The sequence below is a fragment of the Acomys russatus genome, chromosome 5 (assembly GCF_903995435.1).
Source record: "Acomys russatus chromosome 5, mAcoRus1.1, whole genome shotgun sequence".
NCBI lineage: Eukaryota > Metazoa > Chordata > Mammalia > Rodentia > Muridae > Acomys > Acomys russatus.
Window position 1 is genome coordinate 16258203 of NC_067141.1, and position 26503 is coordinate 16284705.

Sequence of the window (26503 nt, forward strand, 5' to 3'; positions counted from 1 at the left end):
TCTAACAGGCTGAGAGAATGAGTGAGTTGATGACCACAAGGTCACCAAACCTAACATACAAGGGCAGGGAGGGATACACCTCTCTCTGAGGAAGGTGGACCTGAGAGGTATCCTGGATGGATGGACAAGATTGGTTCTTAGAGGCCAAAAGCCTCTGCACTCTTGACATTGTGGCAGAGAGTTCACTTTCCTCAAACAAACAAACAAACAAGCAAAACAAACAAACAAAAAACAGGCCACAGTATGCGCAATCCTCAATAACTGTAAACTCCACCTTGGAGCCATGATGTTCCCTTATGTTGGCTGCTCCTGCCCCAACTGGGCTGGGACACAGCAGCTGTTCCCGGAAGGAGATCCTCCTTCCTCCTCCTCCTCCTCCTCCTCCTCCTCCTCCTCCTCCTCCTCCTTCTCCTCCTCCTCCTCCTCCTCCTCCTCCTTCTCCTCCTCCTCCTCCTCCTCCTCCTTCTCCTCCTCCTCCTCCTCTCCTCCTCCTCCTCCTCCTCCTCTTCCTCCTTCTCCTCCTCCTCCTCCTCCTCTTCCTCCTCCTCCTCCTCCTCCTCCTCCTCCTCCTCCTTCTCCTCCTCCTCCTCCTCCTCCTCTTCCTCCTCCTCCTCCTCCTCCTCCTCCTCCTCCTCCTCCTCCTCACTGCCAAGAGGGGCTGGCCAGAGGTGCTCAGAGAAATAGTGGACTAGCAGTGCACAGTAGGGGTATGGGGAGGTCACCCTTTATCAGGGACCTTGGAGAAATCATACCATCACACTCCTGGCCCAAGGAAAGAAGCAATGGGAGCTAATTTGCAAACTGTACTGTGTGGTATGCTGTGAGAATCCTTCCTTACCCCTCCCTACCCAGGGTCCTGATGGGGCCTCTGCCCTCTACCACCCACCCAACCTACAGGCCCTCCGGACCCTGGTGCCTCCCAGCCGCTTCTCACCTGGTTGCTGCTGCCTCTGCTCCTCCTTTTCCTCCTCCTCGCAGCCTACTTCTTCAGGTAGGAGTGTCCCCAGGCACTGACGTGCTCTTATGAGGAAATGAGTGTGCTGGAGGCTGGGGGTGTGGGCCCAAACAGCTCAAACACTAGCTGGCCAGCCCGAGCTGCACACAGCTCAGCCATGAGCAGCAGAAAGAGTTTCTCCCGGCTTACCTGGTGGGTATCAACGCTCTGGGGGATTGGCGATCCCTACTGTGCTGAGATTTTAATGGGTGTCTTGTACCTCCAAGGTTCAGGAAGCAGAGGAAAGCTATGGTCAGCAGCAACGACAAGAAGATGCCCAACGGGATCCTAGAAGAGCAAGGTACTGCACACTGGGTCTTGGTACTGACACAGAAAGGGGCCGGCGGTGGGCTGTCACTCAAGCTTTCTTCTCTCACCAGCTCCTCCTGGGCTCCTGGTAACATAGTTTCTCTGTTTCAGAACTTAGCGGCAGAGGTCATTTTCCGTGCTGAGAGGAGCGGATGTCTGAGACATTTCAGTTTGTGGGTGTTTTTTTTTTTTTTTTTTTTTAAAGAGACCACTCACATCCTGTCAGTTTAGCTGGGCTTTGCCAAGTAACATTTCTCATTGAGGCTTTTGAAGTCATCCTGTGATAAGGTTCTCACTCACGACGGAGAAGTGTTCCATTGACACTGTGCTACCTCAGGATCAAACTGGAAAAGGACTCCGCTCTGCCAAAGCTGTTCACTCTTTTGAAGGAGCATCGGTTAGGCGACATGCCTAGCTTAGATTCCAGCTGTGTTATAACTTGTCAATGCTGCTTTTAAAGGCCTGTTTTTCTTTCTCTGTGTTTCAATGGTAGACAGAGCAAAGGCTTTTAAACCTTCAGGTTCTGGCCGAGTGGTGTGGTACAGGCTTGTCATCTCAGTATTGGAAGGCGCTTGCTGAGGAAGAAGTGTCACAGATTCAAGGACAGCATGAACTCCATAACGAGCTCCTGCTTCAAATGAGCAAGGGACCTGGAGATGTAGCTCAGTGGCACAGCACTTGCTCAGGATATGCAAAGTCCCAGCTTCAATGCCCAATGTGACAACTAAAAACCCAAAACAGTGGTTGACACCAGTGGTTTCAGCTTTCTGTCATAACTTCCTACATAGCTGTGCCTGGCTTGAGATAGTAAAGGGACTAATGCAACCTCTCACCCTCACCCCCAACCCCCGCCCCTCTGTGATGGGGAGAATATGAGCAACAGAGAACTCAGCTGAGCTGTAGCATTGCAGGGCTTGGGGCCCCCCGAACTCCTGCATAGACCGTCACATGGTTCCAGTGCACCTCCGTTCTCCATCCAGCTCCTCTCACCCCACTTACACATCCCAGAAGCCAAGGCAGAGGCAAGAGTATGGCTGGGAGAAGCACAGAGGCCTAACGGCTTCTACCAGCTCACCTGGCTGAAATGAAAGGATGTCTTGCAGCAAAATCTGTGGCATAGATCAGTGAGCCCTACAGATGGGACAAGGCCTTTGGCATGAGTGATGACAGCTGACTTATTCGACTGACTGACTGACTGTGAAGAGAGACACCCATCCCTGACACTGCTTGCACCACACATTCTGAGCTTGCAGGGCTGACTTGGCCAAGCCCCTTACCCCACAGCCCACCCTCTCCTTTGCAGTGTCCTTCCCCGCCGCAACCCCCCAACCAGACCCTGCCTCAAAGATGGTTGGTTTCTCTGCACTGTAATGTATGAGATTTGAGGAAACAGGCCTGTGTGTTGCTAAAAAGAGAAGGTTGCAAGACAGACAGCCTGGCAGATCCCCATCTGTGCTGAGCTTATACTCTGGACCCCGTGATTACTCTTCTCTGGTCCCAAATCTGGACCTGGCTGCAACATGAAGCTTCAGTGGGCCTTGTATAGGAGCATAAGCCAGAGGCAAAGGTGGGTGGTGGGTGAGCTAGCGAGCAAGATCAAGAATAGGGTGTCTGTGATGGACAGGAATGTTGACATCACTTGCTGAAAATAAGGTGTGCTGGAAAGCAGATGTTTGATTTAGTTTCTCAGGGCTTGGTTAGCCTCAGGGTGTGTGATTTGAAAGGACGGGTCCCCTCCCGCTGTACAGATCCATCAGGAATGCTGTCAGACCGTCTGAGGAATGAGTCACCCATGGGCAATGGAACTAAGCATCCTCTCTCTTTCTCCTGACCCTCCAGAGCAGCAGAGAGTGACGCTGCTGAGCCCATCTCCATCGGGTCCCAAGAAGTATTTCCCCATCCCAGTGGAGCACTTGGAGGAGGAGATCCGTGTGAGATCGGCAGATGACTGCAAGCGCTTCCGTGAAGAGTTCAATGTGAGTGTACCAGGGCTCAGCCACCATGAGGAACAGCAGGACAGTCAGAGCCAGCAGTTCCTGGGACTCAGGGACCTTGTGCCAGCAGTGATGCTGCTTAGAAGTGGGATCCGGAGAGCCAGGTCCCTAGTGCAGTGCTCCCCACTGGTGCTCATTGCTTCTTTTGGTTGAGGCTGATGCTCCTGAGGGTTGTTGCCAGCCCTGTTATTGAGTACCCTAGTGTGACACCAGTTATGATCAACACATTATTCTACCACATGGTGCCTAGTGCAGGTGGCAGTTACATGCTGAAGGCTATAGAGATCCTCCCACCAAACATCTTGTCACGGTCCCCAAGAGGTCCAGCTTCTAATCAGGTAGGCAGTTGTCTCTCTGGGCGGCCATCATGGCCCAGTTTGGTATTTATGGTGACTGTCCACTGAGCACACTAGCTTGTATCCAGTGGGTGTGTGTCTCTGTTGTTGAAGATGAATCACTCCCACAACTCCGGAGGAGCAGTGGCTCACTGAGACACGCCCCTGCCCACTGACAGTCTCCATAGTCATCCCCAGAACTCTGAACTCAAGACACAGTGCAGACTGGTCACCCCACCCTTAAAGTTTTTCATTTCCCTTTTTTTTAATTTTCATTTTTATTTTTATGTATGTGTGAGCACTTCATATATGTATGTGCACCACATGGGTACAGTGCCAGAAGAGACCCATCAGGTCCCTGCGAACAGGAGTTATAGGTGCTTGTGAGCCTCCAAGTAGGCTCTGAGAACTGAACTCAGGTCCTCTATGAGAGCAGACAGTACTCTTAACCTCTCAGCCATCTTTCCAGCCCTCAAGCTGTTGATTTCTTTTTTCTTTTCTTTTCTTTTTTTTTTTTTTTTTTTTTTTTTCTCTTCTTTCTCCCTCCCTCCCACCCCCTGAGACAGGGTTTATCTATGTCACACTGGCTGTCCTGGATTCTGTAGACTAGGCTAGCCTCGAACTCACAGAGTTCCTCCTGCCTCTGCCTCCTGGATAAAGCGTGCGCCACTATGCCTGGCAATTGTTGATTTCTTAATGTATGTCAGACTATGCCTGGCAATTGTTGATTTCTTAATGTATGTCAGATGGGTAGGCATGAAGTGTTGTTTAAGGTACAGAGCCCCATACTGTTGTTGTTGTTGTTGTTGTTGTTTGGGTTTTTTGTTTGGTTGGTCGGTTGGTTTTGAGGGGTGTGTGTGTGTGTGTGTGTGTGTGTGTGTGTGTGTGTGTGTGTGTGAGACGGAGAGGGGTTGTTCAAATCTTCACCTGAGCAAGAGTGGGTGTCCATGGATAGCTGCCTTGGCCTGGCTCTCTCATGGCAGTTATTCTATTTCATGCCGCTTCCAACACCACCAAATGGTGCCTGGGAAAGGAAACCATGACAGCATAAATGTGAGCCCCAGGTGAGGAGCTTTTGAACAGTGCAGTGTGGTTGTTTCTAGAGATGGCGTGGATAGTACTGAGCTGACTTTTCACACAGAGATGTCCACGATGACAGGGGAAGGGGGTGGTGCGCTCACCACACTTCACTTACTTTTCAGCATCACGCCTTCCCCTTTATCTTGCTTCCCTTTTTATTGCTGCCAAGTGTGTTTTCCTCTTTTTTTTTTTTTTTTTTTAAAATTAGGTCATACCACAAGACAGCACCAAGCACTGTTGTTTTGAAGATTTACAATTAACAACAGAAGTTGACTGTCCATTTTTAAAATAGCTGCTGCTCACATTGCTGGTAGAAGCCTGCCCCTCCCTGCTTATCCCACTCCTCTTCCATTTCTGCTGTCACGTGTGGGGTGCCCATGACCATACTGTTAATAGAGGGTCTTGGAGTAGGCCAGGAACAGCAGGGTGAGGCAGGTCAGGACTTGGCTCAAGTGCAGAATTCAAGAGGACACAAAAGGCACAGTTGTCAAGACAGGCCCTGGTTTAGTAGCTTATTTAGAATATGAAGCGATGGTGAATGGAACAGCCTGGTCACCATTTAGAGAGAGCCGTGTCAGTGTATTTCCCTGCTGCCCAGGGCTCCACTAGGGGTTGTAACATGCAGTTATGGATTCTACCATTATTTAAAAGTTTGATGTCTTCACTATTACAAATTTTCAATGTTAAAAATTAGCTTTTTAGAAAAGATGTTGCTGCTGCTGAGATGGCTCAGCAGGTAAAGGCACTTGTCACCAAGCCTGACAACCTGAGTTCAATCCCTGAGACCCCACATAATGGAAGGAGAGAACTGATTAATGAAAATTGACCTCTGACCACCACAATCATGCCATGGCATGTGTGTGTGTTTACAGGCATGCACACACGCACAAATAAATGCTATCTAAAAATTTTAAGAAGAAAACATATGATGAAAAACAAAAACAAAAGCGAACATGTTGCCTCAGAGGCTTGTTTCTGATGATTCTTGGCTTTTTCTGGGGCCCCTGTAACTTCTATACGCGGAACAAATGCTTGCCTCTCCTGTCCCTCCCAGCCTGCCTCTGTGTATCCCTCAGTTGTACAGAGCCCCCACTGCCTGACAACAGTCAGCCAGGCATACAGTGTGCATGCAGAGTGCATGCAGCCTAGCTCTTCACTCCACTGAGGACCTGGCCCTGTCCAATGTCATGCTCCTGTGGCATCCCTCTCCTGGCCAGATCAACCATTCCAGTTCTCAGAGAACACATGTAAGTTCTGTTTTCCTGCCCCCTCCCTTTTTCTGGTCTGATGGCCTCTGCCAAAGGCCATGGGAGGGATCTGGAGGAGTCTCGGTGGGTATTTGGACATTGCTGTACTGCCAGGCTCACTTCAGGTGAGCATGAACTTGAGGAAAAGAATGGGTTTGGCATTGGGATCATCAACACAGTGGGATGGATGCTGGAGCCCTGAGTACTTCTCTTGGCCCAGAAGACTTGGCCTCTTTCCTTAACCTCTGCCTCAGTTTCCTCATCTGTGAAGTAGGGATTTCCCCTGCCCTATAGGACTTTGATGACACGTAAACAAATAAGCAACACGTAGCATGTGGATAAGATGCTATCTGCTAGCTCCTCCTGGAAAGGACAGATCTCTATCCTGTTGCCAGCTCCTGAATCCAATCCCCCAAAAGGAGACCCTTGTGCAGCTACAGCTCCTCTCTGGTGAACATCTTCCCCAGCTCTGTCCCAGCAAGCTCTGTCAAGCCACGGACCTGGGACCACCCTATGGCAAATACAGTAGAAACACCTACAAAGGGAGTTGTTTGTATACAGAAGTCCCCGCACAACACACAAATCAGAGCCATCCTGTGGGTCTTGATGGAATAAACCAGGCCTCCTGGAGAGTGCACAGATTGTAAGTGGGGCTAACCATCCCAGGCACTCTTACTTCCCTGGGGCTCCCAAGCAACTGAGAAACCTAAGGTCTTGGGTAGCCTGAGGGCAAGAAGACATACCGGACCCAATCTGTGTTGATCTTGCTTGGGTCTGGGGTCAGGTATGGAGGACACAGAGAACTCTGCCTGGTTTGGCCCACTACCCTCATCCTATGCTTCAGGATGCTGAGGAGGCAGGGGATACCACCTCATCTCTGTGTCTCACATCTCAGAACCACATAGCTGTGGAACGGGTGGTCGGAGCCAGAGTCATCTTATCATTTAGGCTCCTTTGGCGATCACATTGCAGCTACCTTGTCTTTGTCTTCTCCAGTTTGTTGTTTTTAATAAGCTTTATTTTCAGAGCAGCTTCAAGTATGCAGAAAGATCACACACACCTCAGAGAGTTCCTTTGTAGCCCATCTCTCCCACGGAGCAGGTTCCTCTGTGGCGAGCCCTCTGTGGAGGAGTAGTTCACTTGTTACAACTAATAATTGCTGTTGGCAGTTATAACTGTTGCTCAGTTGTCACTGAGCTGGTAGGATCTGCTCGTTCTGTGGGCTTTGCCAGCCCACAGTGCTAATGTGCCACTGTGACCTTAACATGCCTGGTTTTTGTGTTCAGGGCTTAAGCTTTTTGAGGAGGTTCTAGGATGTCACCACAAATTCAGTGTCCACTTAGGGTCAAGGAGATGGTGTCAAGCCAGCTCTGGTGGTAAATCAGAGCTCAAGGACCACAGGTGTTCACAGCTGCCCTCAAAGTTGAGAGCTCCTCACTGGCATGGTGACCTCTGCTTGGTCCCTCCACTCTGGCCCTAGCAGAGCCTCTGCCTGGAGCTACGAGATGGTGTGGCCCCAGGCCCCAGAGACAGGCACTCACTCCACAGTATTCTGCTGTAAGACCTTGTGAGGAACTGAGTCAGCCACTGAAGGAGCTCCTGCCTCTTAGAGTGAGGTCAGGGCCCTGACACAAATAAGAGCAAGCTCGGGACATCATGGCTGTCATCTGAAGCTGGTCCGTGAAGCCAGACTCTAACTCCCTGGGACTTGGAGAGGGACACAGAGAACAGGAAAACTGTCCTGTTTTCCCACCTTATGTAAGGGAGTCCCTTCAGGCCACATGACCAGGGTCTAGCTCTTCAGCCAAATGACACCAAGCACATTTCCAACCACTTTTCCCCGGGTCTCGCCCCACACCATCTGATCATAGGCTAGTTGTGAGGGAAGGAAGATGAGCCATGTATTTTCTCTGTGCCCGATACACCACTTTCAGTAAACAGTAACGCTCTTTCCTTGGAACCCAGTGGTCCTTGGCCCAACGAGAGTCAGGTTGAGTGTTGAAGGGCACGATTTGAAGTTCAGAGTATGCTTAGCCCTGACTCATCTGAGCCCAAAGAGGAGCCCAGAAGTGAGCAAATACCGAACAGCTGGAGGCAAACAAAATTCCGAGGCAGGTGGCTTCCGTGGTAGAAGGAAGTAGAAGCCCACATGTCCACTTTACTCCTTGGTGCAATGCTTTCTGTTTTTAGCATTGTGGCAAAGTGAAACTCCTGCTGCATATATTGACACTCCTAGGCTGAGGTACAGCAGTCAGTAGAGGGATACATCTGGAACCACAAAGACCCCTGAGCTTCTAGAGCTTCTGGAGATGCAGCTGCTGATTCTATTGAGTGGGGCGGGGGATGGGAGAATCAGTGTTTCTAGGGAGCTTCTAGGCCTGGCCCTGTTGACCTGCACCCAATCCACAGAGACAGCTGAGTATTGACTATGGATCCCGCTCCTCTCCCGCAGCCCAGTCCAGAGGTCTGAGCGCTCTCTCCTTTGGTAGTCTTGGTTCCTCTGTCTCATGGCATCGGAGCTCCTTTTGGCATCTGTACCCAAGGAGACCCTGCCTGCGCCAAGACCTGTGTGGACTGGTGTATGCTGGGCTGACCTCACAAAGTTTAGGATGTAGACAAAAGACCCTGAAGAAAGCCCGTAGCTGTGTCATTCATTGCCGGCCCAGTGTCTAGTGTGGGGCCTTTACAGACACGTGCATGGTAGACATATGGTAGTTTTCATTCCTGCGCTTGGTAGGGAAGCCGATGGGAACCTGGGTTTAGATTCATTAGTGTTCACTCTACTCTCCATTTTTTTACAGTCATTGCCATCGGGACACATACAAGGAACATTTGAACTAGCAAATAAAGAAGAAAACAGAGAAAAAAACAGATACCCCAACATTTTGCCCAGTAAGCCTTTTTGTTGTTGTTGTTATTTATTGTTTGTTTTTGCATGGTCTGTGACTTGTGGGTTATACTTGACACTGCTTTGCAGTTGCTGGTGACTGTTGTAACTGTTCAATGCTTGCCCCAAGAAATCCAAGGCCATACTTTCTGAGTGCCCTCTTTCCCTGCATGAGGTGTGGGCATATTCACTGGGGCTGAGCACTCTCGTTGCTAAGCATACAGGAAGCAAGCTGGGAAGGAAAGCTCCCCCACAGACTTGGGCACCAATGGACAAGGCCTCTCCTGCCAGATTCAGTCTTGAGTCCCAGTCTAGACCCGTTGGTAGCCTTGAGCAGTGCCTTCCTTCATATTTAGTGTTTGAGGGTACCAGGAACAAATCCCCAGTGTGTTCTATGGTCCAGAACCAAAGACAAAAATGGTAGAATGAAAAGCCCACTTGAGTTTGGCACTCTTGAGGGAAGGCTTAGCAAACCCAGTTCTAACCTCAGCAGCAAACAGTCACCATGAGGTGGAGAGTGTGGTGCCAAGGAAGTGTCAGAGCTAGGGTGAAGGCTGCTGTGGTCTGGGCATCTCATGACCTGCTGAAGCTGGCTGAGCCTGGGCCTGAGGTGCCTGTCTCACTGCCAGAACAAATTCTGCGTGTTCCCAGCTGCCTTTTCAAAAGCTGGCCCAGGAGGGTTGTGGCACACTGCCAAGCCTACAGCCCTCCCCTCCTCCCAACCACAGCTTCACCCTGCAAGCCCACAGAAGAGCAGCCTCAAACAGCTCCACTGAACTTGGGCTTGAATCCTGAACAGAAGCCTCCTACTGGTCCCAGAGACCTTTGCTCTTGAGGAATGCCTGGTGGAATCAGGGAACTGGCCTCAGCCAGTTTCAGTGTGCTGTGTGTACATGGAGCTGTGACCTGTCCAATATGTTATCCTCAACTTGTGGCACTTTCTGGAAGGATCTCTTCCCCGATGTCCATGCACAGGGTTAATAAGTGATTTTTGTAAAGCCCACCATGATCCTAGGATCCAACTAAACCTAGAGGAATTAACTAATGGGTTTTTGTTTCTCAGGGCCAAGGGAGGATGGGGTAATTGTACAGCTAGGATGTGGGGATGGTTTGTCTCAAGTTTAAAGTCTGGACACAGTAGCTTTACTGCTGAGTGGACTGTGGAGATGCCAGGAAGAGGGATCTTCATCTACTGTGGCTCAGTAGCTCAAGGGAAAGAAAGGCTGCATCAGGAGGATGTCTGGGCTTGTCAGAGCAGTTGTGTCAACTGATAATTGACATACTCAAAGGTCTGTTTTGACTTTTAACTTAATACTTCACCTTCCTTGATGAGTTTAACTTATGCCTTGGCTTGGCCCGCAGGTGTTTAAGGGCACCTTAGAGCCAAAGACATTCAAGGCATCTTAATTATCTCTCTTTACCATTAAACCCATTATCCCCTAAGGCTAGCACACATAGTCTTAAACAAGAATATTTCTGATCCAGAGGTGGCAATGTATACCTATAGTACCAGAATCCTCCAGGCTGAGGCAGGAGGCTCTCCAGATAGAATCTAGCCTGGGCCACATTGGGCGGGGGACTGGGGGGGGGAGCGGTAAAGGAGAAGAACTGAGGACAGAAAGGGGAAAAGAAGAGAAAGGAAAAGAGAGAACAAGAGACAGAGAGACAGAGACAGACTGACTGACAATAGAGTGCTAATTCTTGGTGAGAGCTCAAAGAAACAGAATTCATGGCTAAGTTCCTGCAACAGGCACAGGTGAGTTGCTCAGCTCACCAAGTAATCACGCTAGCACAGGTTTGGTGCCTTCCAAAATCTTTCTGTTGCGCACAAGTCTGGGTTGCATTACAGAAGAAATTCAGCCTGCCTTTTTCCCCCACACGAAAGTGTGACAGCGGTATAAACAGTCCTGTTCAATGGCCCCATAAGCTTCCTAGCTCCTGCCCCAGGGTGAGGGCCAAACTCAGCCCACTCTACCTAGGAGTAACACCTGACTTGGGATGTTGACAGCTATCCAGGACTGTGTGTACTTAGTGTGATTCACAGACTTGCTGATTGTTTATTGTTTGAGTTTTCTACAGCATGGAAACGCCATGCCTGTCAAAGACCAATAGTGGCATCCAGTTAAGGAGAGACTTGTTTGGCTGTATGGAGTGGTTGGTCCTGCTCAGGCAAGACAGTGGGCAGAATCTCATGCAGGCAGATTAAGATCAGCAAAGCAGGATGGGAGGATCCAATGCCCACAGCTCCAGGAGCCCCCTGCCTCTCCTGGTCTGCAACAAGCCAGGGCAGACTTGCAGTAGGTTCAAAGATGCCTCTAGGCTGAAGTGTGCACTGTAAGCTTTGGCCTGGGAATCTTGAAGGTGGACTCAAGTACTCTGTGTCCTAAATATTGGATATGTGCCTGCAGGGACTCTCTGTGGCCAGCAGCCTGATGGCCCTCTGCTGGAAGGATATTTAGAAAGTGATGTTTTGACAACAAAGTGTGACTCTTCAGAATGTCGAAGCAGGAAGCTCTTAGAAGCTGTGAATGACCAAGTCTATGTAGTTGCTATTTCTTGTCCTGTGTTTCCATAACTGTCCCACGTTGTAAGTCATTCTGAATTCTCTTCAGCCAGCGTGGTATATGCTGTGCCACCGCTGTTTCCACCCTTGAGCGCCTGAGCAGGAATGCAGATGTGTGGCAGTGGATTTGGGGTTTGACATCCTGCCCAGTATTCATGGGCTAGTGACTGTCCCCAGAGTTGTGCCATCCCCTCCTTTAGCCAGAGTAGGACAGAAACAGCTCAGCAATGAAACTCAGTCAGGGAGTCTGAGGTAAGACACACAGCCCAGGTGACAGCCTTCTATGTAAAGCTCAAGCTAGGCTGAAACTCTAAATCCTCTTGCTTTGGCCTCCTGAGTGCTGGGACTACAGACCTTTTTTCATTTAAGCCATCTTTTCCTTGACCTGCTAATGCAGAGATAAAGCAGCAATTTCTGTGGAAAAAAGGCCTGTGGAGGAACAGGGGCCACAAATGCAGTGCAACCCTAACTACAGCTCCCTGGTGCACAGTACATCACCGAAACACCCCGCACCTGACATACACATAACACATAAACACACTGTACCATACACCACACATAATAAACGTACAATCATGCCAGGCGTGGTGGTGCACGCCTGTAATCCTATCACTCAGGAGGCAGAGGCAGACAGATCTCTGTGTGTGTTCAAGGCCAGCCTGGTCTACAAAGTGAATCCAGGACAGCCAAGGCTACACAGAGAAACCTGTCTCAAACAATCAAACCAAAACAAAACAAAACTTCACAAACTCAAAATCAGTATATCCTACCACACAGTACATACTCAGCACAGTCAAACATATGTAGTTGTCACACATGTCCAACATACAATACTACAAAAATACCCACCACCACAAATATAGCACATATAACCACATAACACATACTTAGCACACTCAAGCATATGTATATGGCACATGTGTGTAACACACAATACCACAAAATGCACACACCATACACATACAGTATATATAACTCAAAGCACAATACACACCCCACCACACACATATATACCACACCAATACACCGTTAACACATATCACATGTATGTGACACACAACACTGTAGGCTCAATTTTCTTAACAATTATATTCTATTATGAACTTATTAAGTGAGCCTACCTCTCTTACAACCCAACTAGCCTATGTAAGAGGGAAAGGAGATTAAAGAACACAACAATGAAACTTTAAGGATATCCATTCCGAGGAACGATTCTCCCGGTGTTAGTCAGCAGGACCTCGGCAAACCCGCAATTCAACCAACATTGCTGCTGGAACCTGCAACAGCCGCTGAGGCCCAGAGCCTCAGCCGGAGCCCAAAGCCTTGAAGCCTTCCTTGGGGCAATTCTCTCTAGGAGCCTCTCTCAGAGTGTTGATGAACAGCCAAAGCAATCCCAAGTCCTCTCTCTCTCTCTCTAGCCTCTTGTTTTGGGCTCATATATACATCTCTCAGAGTCTCTCCTGGGATGTTTTCAGCTGGTAACATCCAAGCTCCCCCATGAAGTGGTTCGACTTTTAAGGGGATGAACATCCTGCTCTCTCATTAGTCTGTTCCTCATCCCACACTTGGGATCAACACAAAAACATGTTTATCTCTCTTCATAACACCACAAATATGCATAAACACACACACGCACACACACACATCTCTGGCTGCCCTCCCACTCTGGAAAACACCCTACAGAGTCAGCTAGACTCCATAGTCAGTGGTCCAACATAGGCAGACCCTCCTAGCACTGGGACAGATGAAGAATGCGTATTAGAGGTCAGAGTCCCAAACCCTTTACCCACATGTCCTCTGGAAAGCCTGCATGAAAAGACCTAATTATTCATCCTGAGGCCCATGTTTGTGACCATTGTGAAAACACAGTCAATACGCTAGCTGCTGTTCTACCTGTGTGGTCATGGGAGCACCTCTCCTCCTCCCTAGCTGAGGCGCAGGTAGACCAGGCAGGGCTCAGCAGGGCAGTGGTGCCCCGTTCTGACCACACACACCCCCCCCCCGCCAGCTCCTTGTCCTAACACCATGGGTTTATTTGCCTTTCCCAGATGACCATTCCAGAGTGATCTTGAGCCAAGTGGATGGAGTTCCCTGCTCTGACTACATTAACGCCTCCTACATAGATGTGAGTTGACTTTCTTTCTTTCCCCTGGCCTGGCATGAAGCTGGCACTGAGCATTCAGGGGCTGAGTCTGAACCATGATGTGTGGGTGCCTTCTTCTCTGACCCTGACTATGTGTGGTCACACAGAACATGAGACCAGCATGTTTTCCTAGCTTGCATCTGCACCAGAAGACACACACCTTACAGATCCAGCGAGGATAATGACCTCAGTAGACACTGAATCCAGTTCCTTATACTGTTGACAAACTAGAACCAACCAGATGCGTCTGACCAAACAAACCACAATGGGCCGTGGAATTAATTTAGTTATCTTTGAAATACCATTTAAATTTTTAAATTTCTTACTTGACATATAAAGAAATAGCAGGATTTGTACACATGAGCCCAATTAAAAATATAAACATTGATATGTTTGCTTGTGCGTGTGTAGGAAAACAGAAGTATAGTAGTGAAGGCTGTAGGGAAATGCTGTTTGTTGTCTGAGGTTGCTAGTAGGGTTTATTTTCACCTTATTTTTTTTTCTGTTTCCTACATTCTCTGAGGTAAATCTTCCCTCCTCTTCTCTGAAGGGCCCCCAGGTAAAAGATAGCCCCAGCTAATTACAGGTCTGGCTTTACTCTTCTAGGGTTACAAAGAAAAGAACAAATTCATAGCAGCTCAAGGTAAGCTTTCGATCTAGTTAATGCCTGCATAGTATTTTTATCAAGTGACTTGAATATCTAACTGCCAACAATTCATATTGGTTTTTCATGTGTGCGCACCACTGTGTCACTGTGTTGGACACCCAATGCTGTGTACTCCTCTGGGACTTCCACAGCACATACAGGGGACCTGTGGTTACCTTTCTGCCACCCTGAGACTCACATTCAATAGATAACTTGGGCTCCTCTCAGCTGTCTGAGCTCCCGAGGGCTTCTACTTTAGGGGAAGACAGAGCAGGGGCTGGTGGATCAAGGTCATAGCCAGCAATTGTGTCCTTGCCTTTGCATCTAGTTTCCACCCGTGTGTATATGTGTGTGTGTGTGTGTGTGTGTGTGTGTGTGTGTGAGAGAGAGAGAGAGAGAGAGAGAGAGAGAGAGAGAGAGAGAGAGAGAGAGAGAGAAGAACAGAAGTATTGGAACACTCCTACCATGTGCTTCAAAGAAAACACACACACGTAGCACCTTCTAGTCAGCCAGAGGCTGTCTTTCCAGGAGATGCTGCAATTCCCAACGGATCAGTGAAGCTGAAAACTAGACTTCCCCTCCCCCTCCTCCTAGGCCAGATTTCCTAGAAGGAGAAGCACTTTTACGTAGGGGACCACGCCCTCTGTAGATGAGAGAAAGCCCCTCAGACATTGGTGGGAACTTCACGTAGGCTTCCATTTCTCTCTTAAGCACCAGCTCATCCCAGGAAGATGTCTTTAGCTCCCTGTTCCCTTCTCCTTAGCAGGGGACTCTAGCCTCAGGATTGCGAAATAGTTTTTGTACCCTTAGGCACTGGGTCATATTCTTCACACAGGAAGTGAGCAAAGGGCAGAGGAGTTTCTTCTTCCTGATATCCCTCCCTCCTCCCCCTCCCCTTCCTCCTTTTCTTCCCTCTCTCTCTCTTCCCCCTCAAGCATGCGCGAGCACGCGCGCGCGCGCGCACACACACACACACACATTTGCGTTCCTATTCAGCAGTTCTGGTGGGCCTGCAACTCTGAAGGACTCAAGCACAAGGTGGCCTCCAGCCACTATGAATGCAGAGCAGAGACTGCCCTCAAATGTCCTCCTGTGGTCCCCCCACTTTTTTTTTTCTGCCTGTGAACCAGCATAGCCACCCAGACTCTCTCTGGCTCCACAGAAAGCTCCCAGCAGGCCAGCAGGCTGCAGGGCTGGTCAGTGTGCCTGGGGAAGGTGTGATCCTTCCAAGGCTGAGTTCAGACACCTTCACCCTGATCCTCACCTCTTCCCCCCAACTTCCACACAGGCCCTAAGCAGGAGACAGTGAATGATTTCTGGAAGATGGTCTGGGAGCAAAAGTCAGCCACCATCGTCATGCTGACGAACCTGAAGGAAAGGAAGGAGGTAAGCTCCCTGGCACCACTGGTCCTGCAACCCTTCCCTCCCTGTGGCCCCGCACTCACCAGTGAGGCCTTCACCACTTCCTCTGCCTGGGCACCTCTCTTCTATCAGTGGGAAAGCAAACAGCCCCCTTCCTATCTTGAAGTCATCTTACCATCCTGCTCCTACCTAAGGAGTCAGAGGTTCCTTTCTTTGTCCAAGGATCATCGTGGCCACCTGTGGCTTGAACCGCACTGGAGAGGAGCAGATTTTAGAATGAAAGCCACTGGTGTGTTTCACATGTGATGGGCCTGGCTGCCAATGAGTGCCACTGCACAGGTCTTTGCTAGACTAGAGAGATGGTTTACAGCAAGAGGCTCATGGAAGGTACAACTGAATTTGAAAGCATCAGCTAGGAATAAGAGGTACAGTTATCCGGTCTCTTAGCAAAGCCTGGTAGCCTGGTAGCATCTGCTGGACCTGTGTCTCCATTCGCAGTGCCCAGGACTGGCTCAGATGCCACCTGGAAGCAAGAGCAGCAGAGCCCTGGGAGACTTGATGTCCTGGCAGACCTGTTGTTTACACAGAAATCTTTTCCCAAGTGAGAGGAGAAGGGACTTGGAAGCCTGTGGGAAGCGTCCTCTGGTGGGGAGACCCAGCAGGGAGACTGTGCTTCTAGCATGTTCCAACATGAAGTCCAGCTTAGCAGATGGGCCTTGCTGGGACCCCAACTAGTGCTCTCCCTGTGCTTGACACTTGCCAGGTCTTAACAGTTCCTCATGTGCTGAGGACGTGGGCCAGGCCTACAGGCTTTGGATGGAACACCCAGCCCTGGGGTACACAGGAGAACAAGTACGGGACTCACCTAACAGGCAGCAGACCACTCTTGTCTCCAGGTCACCTAACTGGCAGGCCCCATGCCCAGTAACATAGGGAAAAGCCTGCGGTGGCCACGTCTAGTTTTCTGATCTATCAGAGAGAGGACGGGGCTTTGTTTTGTTGTTAAGACAACAGTGGGGACAGAATAGGAACTGCTATTTCTTTCTCCCTGACTCCTACCCTTGTTATCCTTTGTCACAAATGGAAAGAGTGATGGGAGCAAAACTGGCAGAGCTCTTGCCACAGATTTCCTGCCCTGTGAGGAGTGCCCCCCCACCCCCACTTCTCTAGACAGGGAGGCTGACCCTCACCAGAGCCCTTGGGTCTTTGTGGCCAACTGCCTACAGAGTCCAAGCCTCCCAATGGTTGCTTCTCCAAAAGTCCAGTCCCACAGCCCAAAGCAGAGGTGGAGGACCACTGAGGACTTCTGTCCCCCTGTGTCTTGGTGGTGTCATCTGTATCAATGTCCACTAGAGCATCCTGCTGTATTCTTCTGCCCTGGTGATTGGGGCTGCCCAGTGGTTCTCTTGGTTTCCACTACCTGAGGTAGTTTCCACTACCTCAGATGGAGTCATTTCTCAAGAAAGTTCCTTTTCCTCCGTGGCTCACACTGTGGTCTTCATGATGTCCACATCCTGGGCAGAACATTGCAAAACCCAAGTGGCATCTTATGACCTGAGGGTAGGACAGCCAAGAGCTCCCTGAAGCCTGATACCCCATTCCTATCTTTTTAAGAGCCTTGCAGGAAAGAAATTGCATGAGAGTCCCCAGAGCCCCAGGGGGACCAAGACTCACTCAAAACAGACCATTTGAGTGTCGATAACTCACTACCTTGTGACTGTAAGCCAGCTTAGGTCAGGATATGTGGAGGGGTGATGTTTGTGACAAGGATACTGGACTCCATGGTGCTAAGTGCCTTTTTACTTTAGGAGCGTATTGAGCCTGGAGAGCTGGCCAGTTTGCTGTACCTTTCACTGGCCATTTCTGGGACAAGCTGTGAAGTGCCCGGAAGGCTTGCTAAGTTTTAGAGATTTCTCCAAGGATGATAGTACAGCTTTTTCCCCCTCCCAGGTTGGTCCCTAGTCATCCACACACCATGCTGATGAACAGCTTACTGCCTGTTAGGTGCTGGGGCTTCAGGAAACAAAGAGTGCCTAGAGCTTGTCTCTAGAAAAATATCTGCCTCTGTGGCCAGGAACACCTCATGGGTTTTTATGTTAATGTGACCTCATGAATGACGTGCAGGGTGGCAAGCCCAAATGGCCTGACCAGAAGGAAACGGAGTGCCATGCCCCAGAGAGATATCTAGGGAGGTTATTCTGGGGGTGTCGGGGTGAGGCTCACTCCAGCCAGAGAGTTGTTGGGGGTCAGGCTCCCCAACTCTAAAGGGAGCAAGTTCATGGACAGCCATGGCTTGTATAATAGGACATGAGAGATGAGAGACCAAGCAAATGAGATATTACTGTGTCCAACCCAAAAGCCAGCCTGGCTGCTCCACAGCCACATTTGTCCGCTGTGAGGCTTCTCTTTCCCTTTCACAAAAGACACACTCATGCAGGGTTGATCCTTTCCACTCACAATGTGCTGACCGCTGACACGGGTCCCTTGACCTTATGTGGGTGGCAGAAAGCCATGTCTTGGACAGTGTCTTGACTCTTTTCCTTCAATTGCTCCTTACAGGAGAAGTGCTACCAGTACTGGCCAGATCAGGGCTGCTGGACCTATGGGAACATCCGGGTGTGTGTGGAGGATTGCGTGGTTCTGGTGGACTACACTATCCGCAAGTTCTGCATCCATCCGGTACATGGGAATGCCTCTTGTTGGCTTCTCGGGAGCTAGGTGGGGATGCTCTAGAGTGTACTCCTGGCATGGCAGGAACACTCACAGAGGCTGCAGCTGCAGATCTGCAATGTGTGACAGACTGGGACAGGGATAATGGAGCAAGGAGCTGAGTCTTCAGAGTGCTGAGCGCTTTGACTCCCAACAGCTGTACTGCCCCCCCCCCAGGAGGTGGTTGAGCCAGCTGTAGAGGTCGGAGATTTAATGGGGGACCCTTTCCCACTGCACCAAGCAGGCACTATGCCACCAAGCTATACCCAGGGTCCAGTATGATGCCTTTTACACCCTAGCATTGTGAAACAATTGTTTGAGACAGGGTCTCACTATCTGGTCCATGGTGGCCTGGAACTTTGTATGTAGAGCCTACTGGCTTCACACTTACAGAGATCCACCTGCCTCTGCATCCAAAGTGTTGGGATTAAAGACGTGATCCAGCATGTTGAGTGACAGAATTGTCTTACGACAAAATTGTGTTCAGAATCTCCCCAGTGTTTTTCATGCTCATTTCATGGCAGCCTTCAATAAAAATGCTTGTGAACAAGGCAGAGGAAATGAAGACTTCAGAGACAGGCCATTTATTAGGAAGCAAATGTAGAGCAATTGCTGTGATTAGGTTGCAAGATCTGAAAGAAGTTTCTAGAAGCTTCTGCAGAAAGCTTTGAAAGGTGGGCTGGGGGTGTGGCTCAGTGGTAGAGCATGTGCCTGAGGCAGCCCAAAATTATTAGCTCTTGCTGGCCTCTCTCCTAGATACATAGAACACACACACACACACACACACACACACACACACACACACACACACACACACAAACACACACACACTTCTAAACACACTAGTATTGTCTTTCTCCACCATCAAGGGCAAAAGAACCATGCAGCAAAGGCTTGGAGACTATGAGAGAGGGGGTTGGAGGTCTCCAATGTGTAGGCTGATCTTTCATCTTTCCTTCTCAGACTGAGAAGGAGTATAGTGGTGATGGCTCGCATCCCCAGGAGTGAGGTGGGACTGTGTAGACAAAGCAGGCAGACCCACCTCACAGCTGGAGTATCTGAGCATTAGGACCAGCTTTTGGGATGATGTTTAGCGGGATGGTGGCCTGGGCATAAACAGATGCCTGAGCCCTTTGTCAGCCCAGAGCTGTGCATCGTCACATTTGGTACAGCACCCCTGCGCCCCAGGGTGCTCTGTGTTTGCAGACACCGAACTGGCATGAGCCCTCGCTGTCCTTCAGAAGGAAATGCTGAGTGGTTAAGGTAAGGTCGTCCCTCCTCCCACCTCTCACTTCCTCCTTATCACTTGCAGCAACTCCCAGACAGCTGCAAAGCCCCACGACTGGTCTCACAGCTACACTTCACCAGCTGGCCTGACTTTGGGGTGCCTTTCACCCCCATCGGAATGCTGAAGTTCCTGAAGAAAGTGAAGACACTCAACCCTTTACATGCTGGGCCCATTGTGGTCCACTGTAGGTATGTCAGGGAGGGGCAGCCACCATGGGAAGAATGGCCAGTAAGGCAGTGGTGGGGTGGCCAGAACTAGGGTAGGTGGACATGAAGTTTCATAGCAGCTACATAAAAAGCTCAAAAAGCTGTGTGTAGAAGCAGGAATTTAGCCCATACACACACACACACACACACACACACACACACACACACACACACACAACACACACACACGAAAAATAAAAAAGAAAGAAACCCAGAAAAGGCAAGGAAAGGAAAAAAGAAAAAAGAGCTAGCAGTAAAAGTTTTTAGCTGGTTGTGGTGGTGCGTACTAGTAGGATTTGCTGAAGGAGGCGGAGGCAGGAGGATCACGAATTCGAGGACAGCCTGGACTACACACTTATTTGGGTGTGGTGATGCACACCTGTAATCCCAGCACTCCAGTAGGCAGATAGATCTCTGTGAGTTCGAGGCCAGCCTGGTCTACAAAGCAAGTCCAGGACAGAGGCTATACAGAGAAACCCTGTCTCGAAACTCCACCCCACCCCCCAAAAAGTTGGCTCAGTTGGTCACTAAAGCACCTGCACAGTGGTGTTTGAATAGAACCCCAGTATGTAAAACTCTTCAAGGCTGATAGGCCCAGGTTGAAGGCTGGCCTGGGAGCTCTGGGGAGGTCTACTGACCTTGCCCTCTGTTCTACCTGGTACCCCAAGGAGCATTCAATTCCCATACCAGAACATAACCACATTAGTGATAAGAAGAAGACAACACTGTTTGGGGAGTAGGAATAATGGAACAACACACACACACACACACACACACACACACACACACACACACACACACACACACACACACCCCTCTTCAATGTGGCTAGTCCCAAGATAAATTACTTGGGCAGCAGTGCCCTCTGGTGGCTTTGTATAGATTTGCTCCTTATTCTTCCAAGTTGCACCCTACTTAATTTTGCCCTAGGCTGTGTCCTTTGTCCCCCAGGTTCAGGCATCTTCCCAGGCTTGTCATTTGCTTCAGGGGAATGTGACTCACGAGGTGGCATCTTTCTCCTCCCTGAAGCGCGGGCGTGGGCAGGACAGGCACCTTCATTGTGATTGACGCCATGATGGACATGATACACTCAGAACAGAAGGTTGACGTCTTTGAGTTTGTGTCTAGAATCCGGAATCAGCGCCCACAGATGGTCCAGACGGATGTGAGTGGCACCTCTCCCCGCCCTGGCCCAAGCATCACAGAACACTCAGCTGCCTTTGCGCCACTCCACAGGCCCTTTTGAAATTTTTATTTTTACTGTGTTTTTGTTGTTTTGTTTTTACAGTCCTGTAAATTCACTCTACCACTGAGCTATTCTCTCATCCATCCTTTCCCTTCCTGAGACTTAGTCTTACTGAGCAGCCCAGGCTAGCCCTGACCTGGCTCTGTAGCTCGGGCAGCCCTTGAACTTGTCATCTTCATGGCTCAGCCTCTCAAATAACTGGAGTTTTAAACCTGCACCACCAGGCCCGGCGTGTAGGTCTGGTTTTGATACCCTATGAGCATGCCCAGTGTCAGGCCTGGTGTGACTCTCACTCTGGCATTACCTCCCATGGGAGTCTCAAAGACTGGTGACCCTGATCCTGAGCTTGTTCATATGCCATGGGGGTGATTCTAAACAACTGGCATAGCCCCTGGGGCCGTTGGGAAGCAGTAGCCATTACTGTCATCTTATCTCACCCTGGGTGACCAGTCTAAGTGGTCATTGATGGGCCCCTGCCCCTCAGCCTCCTCTTACCAGTAAAAGGAGAAGCGTGTGCTCCTTTGGGCTCAAGGGCCAACTTGAGCAGCACTCCTGTCTCCCTGTAGGTTCAGTATACGTTCATCTACCAGGCCTTACTAGAGTACTACCTCTACGGGGACACAGAGCTGGATGTGTCCTCCCTGGAGAGGCATCTGCAGACGCTACATGGCACAGCCACTCATTTTGAGAAGATCGGGCTGGAGGAGGAGTTTAGGGTGAGTGCTCGGAAGGGTCTTCTGCACCCTAGAAGAGCTCAGGGTGAGTGCTGCAAGGCAGCTTCCATGGCCTGGGGTGGATGACAGAGGAGCCAGGAAAAGTGGTGTCTACTTACAGGAAGCCTCTTGAGCTCAGAAAGTTAGGAGATGGGGGTCAGGTTGTGAGCCCCTGGAGAAGAATGACAGTGCAAGCTACATGCAGGATTATTTAATGCCCCAGTGTCAAGGCCACGTCTGAGCAGGTCTCCTGCCGCAGACCTGTCACGCTTTGCCCTAACTACATTCCTTGGCTGCAGAAACTGACCAACGTGCGAATCATGAAGGAGAACATGAGGACGGGCAACCTGCCTGCTAACATGAAGAAGGCCCGTGTTATCCAGATCATCCCATGTAAGGCAATGGGCATGCGCGCCTCAGGGCCTGGACCATCCATACCTTTGTACATCGTTCTAGGGGGCAAGTGCCTCTGGACCCAGTTGTGGGATCTTGGGAGCTGTGTCCAGTGCCAGGAAGAAAGGACCCAGAAGCAGGAGTTCCAGGAGGATAGGCAATCCATCCCCGGCCGCTATCCCTTGGTTTTCTGAGGCTTCTGTCTCCTCTATCTAGTCAGCTGCAGGTCCTATCTGGTCACACTCCCCTTGTATTTTTTTAATGCTGATAGTTGGGGACACATTATACTGCTTCATGAGAAATGAAAATGATATTCTGTGCTTCCCTAATCCACTTTATGGACCTGTTTGATAATAGAGACTTCCCTAAAAAATGGCCTTAATAATAGTCTTAGTCTGTGCCTTAGTCTCTTTCCCTGTTGCTGTGGTGAAATACCCTGACAAAAACAACCTAAGGCAGAGTTTATTCTGGCTCACAGTTTGGTTTGAGGGCACAGTCCATTGTGGTGGGGAGGTCAAGGCAGAGGGAGCTGGAAGCAGTTTCCCACATCCTATCCACAGTCAGAAAGCCAAGAGCAGTGAGTGCATGCTGGTGTGCACTCGCTCTCTCTGTTCTACACAGTCTGGGACTCCCTGGGCAGAGAATGGCTCTGCCCACCATTAATATGGGCCTCCCCATCAATTACTATAACCACGATAATCTCCCACCAGTTTGCCCAGAGGCCTGTCTCCCTGTGAGTCTAGATCTTAGGAAGTTGACCATCTTGCCCACCACAGCCTATAAGGCAGGGTCATATCTACACTAACAAAGGAACTCCTGTCTTGCAGATGACTTCAATCGGGTAATCCTGTCCATGAAAAGAGGCCAAGAATACACAGACTACATCAACGCATCCTTCATAGATGTGTGTACAGCAGCCCTATATGTGTTTGGTGCAACATGTGACTCCTTCCTATATGAGCACGTGCTCTTGAGTGTGAACATTGCTTTACACACAATAAGATGCACTGACTCCCTATTTTCTTGGCAAAACTATTTTCTGTTAAAATAGTGAATAGTAAGCCGAGTGTGGCGGTACACACCTGTAATCCCAACAGTTGGGATTTCGAGACAGAAGTATTAGGAATATAAAGCTAGCCTCAGCTACATAGGGACTTGGAGGCCAGCCTGGACTACATGAGAGACTGCTTCAAAGCTGCAGATTAAGGGGATGATGCCATCAGCTAAGAGCACTTGCTGCTCTTGCAGAGGTCCTGAGTTTGGTTTCCAGCACCACATAATGGCTCCCAGCCACTGTAACTCCAGTTTCAAGGGGGCTGAAGCTCTCTTAGTCTCCACAGTCACCAGGTATGCACATGGTATGCATGCATACCCACAGGCTAACACTTATACACATAAAATTAAAAGGCAGTAAATCGTTAAAATTTAAAAAAAAATCAATAAATAATGACCTCTGTAATTGGAGCCTAGTCTCACTGCTGAATAACCAGCTGGTTCCATGTAACATTTATTGGATAGCATCTCAGCATTTGCATATGCGTGACATCACAGTTACATGTGCAGAGCACGTGTTGGCTCATGAGTGATGTCTGTGACGTGATCCCACATAGACTGGGTGATTTAGCTGTGTGGGCACACAACTGGAGCCAGTCTCCATGCACAGTGGAGTTGGCAGAGAAAACAATAAGAACTGTAGCCAAATGTCCATTAGCATTCTATCAGTACTTGAAGGAATTTATGGAGGTGTTGAGGCTGGAAACCCCCTGCTCTAACCCCGAAGTCAGGCCCTCTGATTCACTGTGATGGGAATCTAGCTGTGACACACAGAGCCCGTTAGAATCAGCCACTGGGTGCTTTCCTGGTAACCTTGAGCCTCTGACAACCCTTAGAGATGAGCTTGGCTACTGATGGCCCTAACCTCTGCTTCCCTCAAGGGCTACAGGCAGAAGGACTACTTCATGGCCACTCAGGGACCTCTGGCTCACACAGTTGAGGACTTCTGGAGGATGGTGTGGGAGTGGAAGTCACACACCATCGTCATGCTGACAGAAGTGCAGGAGCGGGAACAGGTGAGCAGGCCGTGACAGCGGCCACCTGTGCACTGGGCATATGGAGGGGCGTAGCTAATGGTATGATGCCTCATGTGAACACATGAGTGAGACCAAGCCAGGAGGGCTGAGAAAAGAGGGAGAGAGAGAGGGAGGCCGGAATGATTGAGATCTTACTTCATGTTTGCTTTGGGTGGACGGAAGGGTGGTTAGCCATAGTCTCAGCCTTATATCTCTTTGCATTCGCCTTGATGTTTCACCATCTTTTAAATGTCAGAGTCACAACCTGTGAATGCAAAAGGCATTTGCTTACGGTTTGTAAGACATAAAGACAGACATTGATCTATGCCCCTGGTTGTTGTCCTAATAAAGTTAGATGGCTTCAGCATTTCCATTTTCCCAGAGATCCACCTGTGGCCTAGTAATGTCACAAAATCAGAAAAAAGGAAAACAAAACAGGCTTTATCAATACTGAGCATATTTCTAAGTGCTACCCCAAAACATGGCTACAACTTTGAATCTATGTTTTGGCTTCTTAGCATTAAAAAGCAAAATTTACTGATTTATGCTGCAGTCAGGAAGCAATTCATCTGTTTTTGTTTTGGTTTGGTTTTTTGTTCGGGGGTTTTTGTGGTTGTTGTTGGTGGTGGTGGTTTGTTTGTTTTGTTTCTTTAGTGTAAGAGTGCTCTGCTGCATGTACAGCTGCATGCCAGAAGAGGGCAGCAGATCCCTTTATAGATGGTCATATGCCACCATGTGGGTGCTGGGAATTGAATTTATGACCTCTGAAAGAGCGGCCAGTGCTCTTAACTGTCTCTCCAACCCTTCAGTCCTTCCTTTTGAGGGAACACTCTTTTAAGTATTAATGTGTTCACAGTGTTGGGCAAGCATGACTTCTGTCTAACTCCAAACTATGGTCACTACCTCAAAAAGAAACCCTGTTCCATTAATAGTCAGGCCACCCCTGCCCCTCTATGCCCCCAGACAACCACTGGCCAGCTTTCTGACTCTATTGACTTGCTTTTGGGACATGGGTATAAATGCAGTTGCACAGTATGTGCTGTTTGAGGAGTGAGTCCTCATTTTCCATCATGTCATCAAGGCTCATCCATTTGTAGCATAAACAGGATTTCATTCTTTTCTTTAAACAATTTAACATATATCAACAATGCATCATGATCACATCCTCCCATTCCTCTTCCCTCAGGTGCCCCCAGCATGCTCCCATCTTCTCTCCTCAACTTCCCTTTTTCTTGTAACCCACTGAGTTCCGACTAATGCTTCCTGTCAGGATGCTGTCTGGTTCTTAGCTTACTCTTGAGTGGGTCTAGAGCCAGTAACTAACGTTGCAGTGAGTTCATTAAGGAATGGTCATGCCGTGTCCAGAAGGTGGCATGTCACAGCTCTGCTCCCCATCTTCTGGCTCTTCTCTTGTTTTCTTCTGCCCCAGCTTCTGTGATGCTCCTTTTCCTCGGTGAGGCCAGGACAGGGCAGGGTCGATTAGATGTCCCATTTAAGGCTGAGCACTTACTACTGACTTCATTCTTTAGTTTTTGACAATATTCCATCGTGTGAATGGTTGTGCAGTTTGTACTTGCCAGTGCAACAGTTGATGGACATTTGTACTAATTCTACTTTGGGGCTCTTGGAATACTGCTGCTGGGAACATTTGTGTTCATGTTTTTGCACAGGAATAACATGTGTTTCTCACCTTCATGCCTTTGAGTGAAATCGCTTCCTTATAATGTAATTATATCATACACTTTGATGACTCAACATTTTCAATATTTTAAAAATTATGTGCTTGGAGGGGTTCATATAAGTGACCAAAAGAAGGGGTCAGATCTCCTAGAGCTGAAGTTGTGGGCAACTGTGAGTTGCCTGATACAGATGCTGAGAACCCAAATCTGGTCCCTCTGCTCTTTGCCTCTGCTTCCTCAAGCCCATTTACACTCCCAATCCCAGGGTTCAAGGGCTCTGACTTCTACACATTCTTGGCAACATTGCTGTTTTGTCCTCTGATTAAAGCTGTCCTAGTGGATATGTTATTTGATGGTGTGTGTGTGTGTGTGTGTGTGTGTGTGTGTGTGTGTGTGTGTGTGTGTGTGCATACAATCAGCTGGACACAGTGTATGTACCTATAATCCCAGAAATTTGGGAAGTGGCAGAAGCAGGATTAGAGAATTTCTCTCATCCTCTGCTATGAGGTAAGTTCAAGGCCAGATTATAAAGCCAACAGAGGGGAGCACCTTTAAATCATATGTATTTGTGGCTGTTAGGAGCACTGGATTCTTCTCTAGAGGACCTAGGTTCAATTCCCAGCACCTACATGGAAGCTCA

General features: G+C 49.2%; 1 protein-coding gene across 3 annotated transcripts in view; it reads left to right on the plus strand.

Moving 5' to 3' along the window:
- The window catches only part of Ptpre (protein tyrosine phosphatase receptor type E), a 74087-nt gene that overhangs the window by 38664 nt on the left and 8920 nt on the right, over positions 1-26503 (plus strand). Inside the window, exons 3-16 of one of the 3 annotated variants that reach the window (XM_051145491.1) lie at positions 898-991; positions 1222-1295; positions 3143-3279; positions 8761-8851; positions 13458-13534; positions 14159-14195; positions 15487-15584; positions 18120-18239; positions 19582-19745; positions 20793-20928; positions 21576-21725; positions 22022-22115; positions 22943-23019; positions 24050-24184. In XM_051145491.1, coding sequence (XP_051001448.1) covers positions 898-991; positions 1222-1295; positions 3143-3279; positions 8761-8851; positions 13458-13534; positions 14159-14195; positions 15487-15584; positions 18120-18239; positions 19582-19745; positions 20793-20928; positions 21576-21725; positions 22022-22115; positions 22943-23019; positions 24050-24184 — 1484 coding nt within the window. Of the gene's footprint in view, positions 1-825; positions 992-1022; positions 1148-1221; positions 1296-3142; positions 3280-8760; positions 8852-13457; positions 13535-14158; positions 14196-15486; positions 15585-18119; positions 18240-19581; positions 19746-20792; positions 20929-21575; positions 21726-22021; positions 22116-22942; positions 23020-24049; positions 24185-26503 lie in introns of those variants that run through there. The other 2 variants (XM_051145490.1, XM_051145488.1) reach the window with 2 other exon arrangements.